This window comes from Rhinopithecus bieti, unplaced genomic scaffold (genome assembly GCF_001698545.2).
Source record: "Rhinopithecus bieti isolate Rb0 unplaced genomic scaffold, ASM169854v2 scaffold_33326, whole genome shotgun sequence".
NCBI classification, from domain to species: domain Eukaryota; kingdom Metazoa; phylum Chordata; class Mammalia; order Primates; family Cercopithecidae; genus Rhinopithecus; species Rhinopithecus bieti.
Window position 1 is genome coordinate 773,660 of NW_016814921.1, and position 9,014 is coordinate 782,673.

The following is a 9,014-nucleotide window of genomic DNA, read 5'->3' on the forward strand; positions in this document are numbered from 1 at the left end:
GAGTTTTGGTATAGGTGTCCTTCCTGTTTGATAGTTTTCCTTCTGACAGTCAGAAGGACTGTCTGTTGGTCTGTTGGAGATTGCTTGAGGTCCACTCCAGACCCTGTTTGCCTGGGTATCAGCAGCAGAGGTTGCCGAAGATAGAATATTGCTGAACAGCGAGTGTACCTGTCTGATTCTTCCTTTGGAAGTTTCCTCTCAGGGGTGTACTCCACCCTGTGAGGTGTGGGGTGTCAGACTGCCCCTAGTGGGGGATTTCTCCCAGCTAGGCTACTCAGGGGTCAGGGACACACCTGAGCAGGCAGTCTGTCCGTTCTCAGATCTCAACCTCCGAGTTGGGAGATCCACAGCTCTCCCCAAAGCTGTCAGACAGAGTCGTTCGCGTCTGCACCGGCCCCCGCTGTTTCCCCTGTTGGTCTTCAGCTGTGCGCTCTCCTAATCAGTTCTTAAAATGTTAAGTGTACACCTTTCCTGTAGAATATTAGCAAGTTCTGCATATAGTAATGTTAAATAAAGTTAAAAAACGCAGTTAGATTCTCTGTTGTATAAAAATGAATGTTCACAGCTTATTGGCGATTTTTTTTGTTTTTATTTTGCCAAAAATTATTATGTAGATTTTAGTCTTTTTTACTCTTTGAAGAACCAAATAGAAAAATGCCAGTCACAGTTTCAAAACTGAATTGCTGCATTAAAGATGTGAGGAAAACATGAACAAAAATTTCTTGTCATCTCTACTAAAAGTAATTTTTTCAAATGGAAACATTTTTAGAGGTTCTAATTATTTTAAAATATTTAATACATTGCCATTTAGAATATGGACCTCATCCTAACTTTTATATAAAGTTTATCTATGACTTCATATTTACCTCTTGCATGGCTTTTTTTATATTAATTTCAAGTGTTTATGGTACTGAGTATAAGGAATATACATTAACAGCTGAAATTGAGAAAAATGTAATATAGTTTTTTTGGTGAATAATTCCATTAATAGTGTTTAGTTTTATATTAAAACTTTTCCCATTATTTTATTTTATTGAGCTTTAAATTTTATTTTAGGTTTATGAAGAAGCTGGTTCTGATTTTCATCAGGTTGCCTATTTTAAAACCAGAATTGGATTAAGAAATGCCCTCCGAGAAGAAATCAGTGGTTCTTCAGATAGGGAAGCTGTGCTTATTACTTTGAATAGACCAATTGTTTATGCACAGCCTGTGGCCTTTGATAGAGGTAAGATAAAGTCAATGACTACCATCCTCTGGGATCTAGGAATGTTTTGTTAATGCTAGATAAAAATCTTGTAGTTTACTGGTGTAAATGCTTGACAGCGAAATGGTTCCTAAATCTGAAATGTGCGTATCCAAAAAAAAAAAAAAATTCTTGCTTTTTCCCTTCAGTTTTAAAAGTTATTTAGCATTTTAAAATTATTTTGCCTTCTGCATGGATACATAGGAGTGTCTGATTCAGATTATATAATTGTAATGCTGAATTTTTTTGTTTTGATAATTAATGCACCCATTTGTGTTTTGGCACTGTGTTTATTTTTATATTCTATAAATATTTATCATATACTGTCTAGAAGTGGATTACAAAAATAACAGTATCCCTGCTCTCAAGGACCTGTCAGTCCAGTGGAAAAGAAAACAAAGTAGACTACACAGTGGAGTTAGAGATGTGTTCTTGGTTCTGAGGAATTCTCTACCTTTGCCTACACTTCTTAGAGGAGAAACTAATTATTGATTTGACTTTTAATTAGGAGTTCACCAGGGAGATAAGGAAATGAAATTTACTTTTATATATACCAGGGCCTAGAATAGTCCCTGGCATACAATCAGAACCAAATAAACACTGAATGAGACAGAATATGAATGAATGTGTTTAAACACATAAGTCTAAGAAAATATAGCAGTAGGTTCATAGAAGAAAATAATGGCAAAGAAGGCTCAACAGGTAGAAAAGGTCTAATTAATGTGGATTGGGCAAATATATTTGAACTGTATTTTAGAAGTAATGAGGAGCCGTTTAAGAAGCCATTTAAGATCTCCATCAGTGATGGACATAGGCTAGTAACAGAATCCCGTTAGAAAATTGCCGTTTTGGAGATTAGAGATAACATTTTATTTTGCTGAATCCCATATATATGTTTTTCAGTTCTCATTTTACTGACCTCTCATCAGCTTTTATCAGCTCCTTAAAGTATTTTGTACTTTTGGTGTCCTTGACACAAAACAGGTTGAGTACTGGTTCTCCAAAGTAATTGGGACAGGAAGTGTTTCAGATTCTGGATTTTTTCAGCTTTGGCATATTTATGTATACATAATGAGATATCTTGGGGCTGGGACCCAAGTTTAAACATGAAATCCATGTACATTTCATATACACCTTATACACATAGCCTGAAGATAATTTTATAAAGTATTTTAAATAATTTTGTGCATGAAACAAAGTTTTGACGGCATTTTGGCTGCAGTCTCACATGAGTTCAGATGTGGAATTTTCCACTTGTGGCATCATATCAACATTCAGAAAGTTTTGGGATTTTGGATTTCAGATTAGGGATGCTCAACCTGCATTTGCTTTTCCTCCTTTTTCTCTGGCTTTTCCATCTTTATGTCCTTTTTAGAGGCCCCTCCATCTATACGCTGCCGTGAAATGAAGGTTTGCCTTAAGGTTTGTTTCTGTTTAACAAACTCAAACATCTTTGACTTTTCTCTGTAAATCAGATCCTTTTAATGGTATGTTCCTAGCATTATGTACCTTAAAGAATTTTAAAAGAAGTAACAGCTCTACAGATGAAGTTAAGTACCATGTCTGTTTTCATTTGTTATTCCATCCCAGTACCTAACATATAATAGGCATTTCACAAATAAGTTAGAGTGAATGAACAGACCTGGATTTTCTTCTTCCTTGTGCCATTATGTGGTTGCCTGCTTTCTGTTTTATTTTTTCATTTGTTATTTAAAAAATGGTGACTATATGTCCTCTTAGATCTTTCCTAATTCTAATGCTACAGTTTTCTGGGTGTAATTTTTATTAAGCAACAGGATTTTGCAGCTTTTGAGCTTTACTTAACATATAGATTTACAGTGTTGGTTTTAATTTTCTTTCGGCCCTGCCTTAATTATCAAAAGCTGTGCTGTTTTGGCTGAATTATAAGGCTGCCTACGACAACTGGAATGAACAACGAATGGCTTTACATAAGGATATTCATATGGCTACAAAGGAAGTAGTAGATATGCTACCTGGTATCCAACAAACATCAGCCCAGGCCTTTGGGACTCTTTTCCTCCAGCTCACTGTCAATGATCTGGGAATTTGCCTACCTATCACAAATACTGCACAGGTACAAAAAGTCAAGTCATATTCCAGGATTAAGAGCCAGGCATTTCTACATAACCATTTCTAAGTATTTAGAGTATAACAATACATTTTTCAGTATAATGGTTTATAACTGTTTAGTAGGTAGCAAGTAAGATTGAATTCCTTCAACCATTATTCATCTCAATGTATTAAATCTGAATCTCATGGGACTTTTCTCTGCAGCACTCTTATATGCTTCAGAATAGTGATAAGATTGATACCCACCAGATAACTCTTAATTTTTACCTTCATAAATAGAAACTTAGTTTCAGAGTCATTTTATTGTTTTCTTTTTTAGCAAGGAAGTCATTGGTATGGACTGGTTTATAAGATGGAAATTAAAGGACATTTAAGAATACTGTTTAATAAACTTACCTGCAATAGAGTAAGGAATTCCAAAATGCTTTTATACTATAATATTTAATGGTAATGAAACTTCAAAGCAGTGTGTACCTAAAGCAGGAATTTTCTCTTTGCAACTTAGGACCAATTCTCAGGAATATGTAACTGCATGCACATGTGTGTATGAGAGAGAGAAAGGGCTATGAACACCTGTCAGGCCAAGAAGTAACAGTTATCAGCAGTAGAATACAGAGATCTATATTTTACTGTTATAATTTACCTTAATAACTTATAACCAGTTGTTGAATTAATTTATCTTTTAGGATTTTGTTTGGTAAGAAAGTTTTAAGAAAAAATTTGGGTTGCGGATGGGCGGCATTGGTATGTTTGTGTTTCAGGAACTGAAATGTAGTTTTTTAATAGCATGATGGGCTGGGCCTAGGAAGGCCATAAACACCACAGGTGGGTGGCATTGTTAGAGCGTCTCCCCACAACTAAAAGAGGGGCTTGAGATAGAAATACAGATAGCCCTTTGTATGTTAAGTAAGAAAAAAAATGCACATGGCAAATACATTTCACTTGAGCAATTTAATTTTTAAAAGGCATCTTTCTAAGCTGCTCTTTAATGAACATATCTAGTCTTGACCCTTTCTAGATTTCTATTCCTATGAATCCTGTGAGGATTTCTAAGTTTAAAAAATTGTCACCTTTTTCTTATTTCTTCTTTAATGTATTTTGCAGTCTAATCATACTGGAGACCTTGACACTGGTTCTGCTTTGGTATTAACCATTGAAAGTACTCTCATCACTGCGTGCTCTTCAGAGTCTCTGGTTAGCAAAGGGCATTTCAAAAACTTTTGTATCCGTTTTGCTGATGGATTTGAGACATCATGGGATGACTGGAAACCAGAAATTCGTGGGGATTTAGTGATGAATGCCTGTGAGTGTCTTTTATTTCTACATACAGTTTAGAACTTAAAAAATAAACCATTAAGTCTCCATTTGTAAAATTAAAAGATGTTTAGATATAGCAATGTTTTCAGACTTCGAGAAGGAAGGGCTATTTCTAGTTATAGGTAAGAAACCGTATTCATGAAAAACTACGTCATTGAGTAGTTTTGGGAAGTAAACCAACCAGGCATTCTTTTTGGTAGTATAACATTTGAATGTTTACACAGTCCCTGACTTTTCCTGTAATTGATCCATGTTTGACCAGATAAAGCGTTTTTGTCCTATCAGAATCTTGAAAGAAAATGATAAATGTATCATATTCAACTCAACATAAAACACAGAACAGGTTGTAAATAGCCAGGACCAGGAACCTCCAGCCTTAATTAATATCGATGTGAATAAATCCACATGTTCAAATTTGTAGGCAGGCAGAGTGTAATGTGAATTCCTGCAATTCCGTAATATTCGAGGTTGGGTATAACTAACACTGTGTTTATAGGCCATATTGAAGATATGGTATTTATTTGTATATATTTTTATATTTATTACAGCAGAGCTGGTAAAGCATCATTAGTATTAATAATAAAGAAAAATTATAAATAAGGAGTTAAAAGGTTGTGAACTAAAATTCCTCAATCTTGTAAACTAAATTACTTTGCTTTTAGAAAGCGGTAGCCCATTGTTTATGTAATTTTTTCCTCTCTCCACTACAGGGAAATCTTTCTAGTTCCCATTTTCTTTGAGGAATGGGAAAACCTTCTATTATTTTTGCAAAAATTGAAGTTTTAGCATTCAAAATGAATGAAAATTCTTGGTTTTGATGTGTAGGGAAGGAAAATATCTTTTCCTATTATCCTTTTAGGCTATTTGCTGGGGCTTGTGTAGTAAAAGACCAATTAATGAGAGAAAAGCATACAGGTTTATTTAGTATGAGGTTTTTTTGTGACATGGAGCCTTCATAAGGAAACGAAGATCCAAATAAATGGTTAAACCTGAGTATTTTTATGCTACGTTTGATGAAGAGTAGAGAGTTGTAGAGCAATGTGAGAAAAAGGGGTTCGAGTTAAGGGTAGTAAACTGGGGGAAACTAACCAAGGCCTATTTGTTCAGATTGCTCTCAGTGTCCCTCCACTTTGGAGATGAGGATGCTCCTTTCCTCTGGGTATAGGAAGGGCATCTCTCACATGTAGGTCATATGACCTGCTTCAGAGGAAAGTCAAAGTCCTTCCTGCATCTGCTGCTTCTCAAATTGCTTCAGTTTAAAATACCTTCCATAGGAAAAGGTACCATTTTGGAAGGCAGTGTGTACTGAACCCCATCAAATGCTTTGCGTTTAGATAATTATAGGTAAAATACCAGGACTTATTTGAAATACTTCAGGTTACTGAGAAGACTTGATATGGAAATACTCATGCCTATTATCCAAAAGACCAATATTAGCCTACAACAGAAATCTTTATAGATTTATTATTTTACACAATAGTTATACATTTTTTAAATCACTAAAACATATCTGTTTTAATAAAAGACAAAATAAATTTAAACAGTGATTTTTATTACAGTGACAGCTTTACCATCATTGTATTTATTAAAATATGTAGAATATATTTGGAAAAAAAGGAAGTAAACCATTTCCTTAACAGTTTATCTTAAAGGGCAAATGCATAAGAAATATAAAATGAGAAATATGCTTGGACTCAGAATCAGAAATATACATTAAAAAATGAACAAATAATTTAGCACCTCTATATATTCTGTTACTACAGAACACTAACATGCTGGTAATCATGATAATCAGAATAATTTATTTTTGGGTTTTAGAGGGGACTAAATGACATGCTTCTGTAACATGCTTATTGTTTGGGTTTCTTGGGAAGGGGCTAGGAGGTAAGCAGAGTAGTTATGTAATTGACATATTGATAAAAATTCCAAATGATAAAATGGACAGATGAGTTTACTAGTTTATAGTTTTTATTAGTAATAAGTATACCTTAATATTTTGGACAAAGGTGATGTGTATAGGGCAGAGAAATAAGGAATGGTAGGATTATGCCTTTGAATTTTTTTAACAGATCATTTTAAAACATACTCTAGAAAAAAAGGTGACCCAGTAAAATTTCTTCTCTAGGTGATAATGTTTATTGAGAAATGCATTAAAAATACAAGGACAATCTATAGGAAGAGTTCAAAGAATGATTTAAGTAGATAGTAAATATTAGCTGAATATCATCAATGTGTATTTAGACAAAATAAACCATCAGAAGTTTAGATGTCTGCAAGCTGTCTGTTAAAACCTGGATAGCATTTGGTCATCAGAGCAGAAAAATTACCATCCTAGATTCAGCCTAATGGTTGCTCCAAATCATCATTCTGTCTGTGATACAGAAACCACAGGTATTATGGGGAAGAGACTAGTTGATTTCTTAGTCCTCATTTTCAGGATTCAGATCTACTTCTAAAAATCATAATATTCCTTATTCATTCATCATGGCTCTATATTCTATGAGTTTATATATTCATTTTTTAAGCTTAAATTTTTTTGTTGCTTTTTAGAGACAGAATCTTGCTGTGTTACCTAGGCTGGAGTGCAGTGGTGCCATCATAGCTCACTGCAGCCTTGAACTACTGAGCTCAGACAATCCTCCCGCCTCAGCCCCCCAAGTAGTTAGGACCACAGGCACATGCCATCATACCTGGCCAATTTTTAAATTTCCTGTATAGATGGAGTCTCACTATGTTGCCCAGGCTGGTCTTGAACTCCTAGCCTCAAGTGATCTTGCAGTCTTGACCTCCCAAAGCACTGGGATTACAGGCGTGAGCCACCACACCTAGCCCTTAAGCTTAATTTTTAAAAATTCTCTACTACTTCCTGGGATAGGAAATCCTAAAAGTTTTCTTCTCCCTTTTTATTTACTAATTCTTCCTTTCACTTGGCCTCAGTTATGTTATTCAGATTTCAAAGGGTTTTCTTTTCATTCTAGCATTCTTGGATTTGAAAGGGTAATGTAGTTCTTACTTGTTCAGATTTATAACCATGACTACAAAGGTGAATTGGGTGATACTCCAAAACCAAATCTAATTATTTCTTAATTAGAATTTGTATGTGAGACACAGGTACTATACAGTTCAAAGGTATAATTTAGATGTTAAAGTTATTGGCAGTCTTTAAAAAAACATAACTTAATAACAAGTAGATCCTCTCTCACAAACTAAGTTGTAATATTTCTAAGTTGGAAGGATTTTTCCCTTTTGAATTTTTTCAAAGACAGAAATGTAATACCAAATTACCTAGAAAATGAATAGTAAGCTCAAATTTAAGTAACATTTGAATACCAATTTAGGATTCAGAGTGAGTTACAAAAGGACATTAAAGATATATGTACTCTCAAGTTTAAGTTGATATTTAGTTTCTTCTAAGGATAACTGAGGAAGGTCTTAATTCTATGTTTATAGTTTACTTTGTTTAAAAGTTGTTTCCACTTTTACTGTGTAAAATTGTTGAATTTAATTAACATCTTTTTTTGAAGCTGAAGTTACCAGATTAAAGCTAGGTGGTAGTAAATGTTTCAGAGTTAAAGTAGATATATTCTGGAGATAGGTGCATGATCTTGAGATTGACATCATGACCTTCAGCCATTTTTTTTTTCTCATAAAATGTTCTATGTCAAAAGAGAAGGTGAGACTGATGAATCATGTGTCTGACTTTGACTTAATGCGGTAGCTCTTAGTTACGAAAATTCTATTTTAAGTCATTTGCATTCTCAAAGTGCCATTCATTTATGACAACAAATTGTCATAGCATCCTGGATATTAGTGGATAAGCCATCTAGAGTGTCAGAGTTGGCCAGGTGTTGTCACTCAAATAAGGAACTCACATGCAGAAAGTAAAGCTAAAACTGCAGTTAAATTATTTAAATCACAGAATAAAATATTGTGAAATATGGAATCAATCTTATGAGTCATTAAAATAGCCCTTTCATTCCAAAGATTAAGAACTAAAATCTAGGAAGGATAGTAATCCTCTTTGTATTTAGATAATAATCTTGTGTGAAAAATTAAAGAGTACAATATATAATCACAAATGTATTTTCATTGAAAACTATTTTGGGGTGATTTTGTACAGGTGTAGTTCCAGATGGCACCTATGAAGTATGTTCAAGAACTACAGGACAAGCAGCAGCTGGTAGGTTCACATTCAGCATTATTTTGTGTTAGACAGAATTCTGCCTTTATTTTAATGGCAAGAGAATTATGTGTTAGTTAGAATTCTGCCTTTATTTTAATGGCAAGAGAATCTTTTGGCCAAGCTAATTCTGGTGTTCACTAATTAAAAAAAAAAAAAAAACTGTTTTGTATTAGAACATTT

General features: G+C 34.0%; 1 protein-coding gene across 1 annotated transcript in view; it reads left to right on the top strand.

Moving 5' to 3' along the window:
• Window positions 1-9,014, top strand: part of BLTP1 (bridge-like lipid transfer protein family member 1) — a 233,207-nt gene that overhangs the window by 172,727 nt on the left and 51,466 nt on the right. The window contains 4 exon segments of the mRNA XM_017852605.1: window positions 1,057-1,225; window positions 3,127-3,338; window positions 4,439-4,637; window positions 8,772-8,831. Coding sequence (XP_017708094.1) covers window positions 1,057-1,225; window positions 3,127-3,338; window positions 4,439-4,637; window positions 8,772-8,831 — 640 coding nt within the window.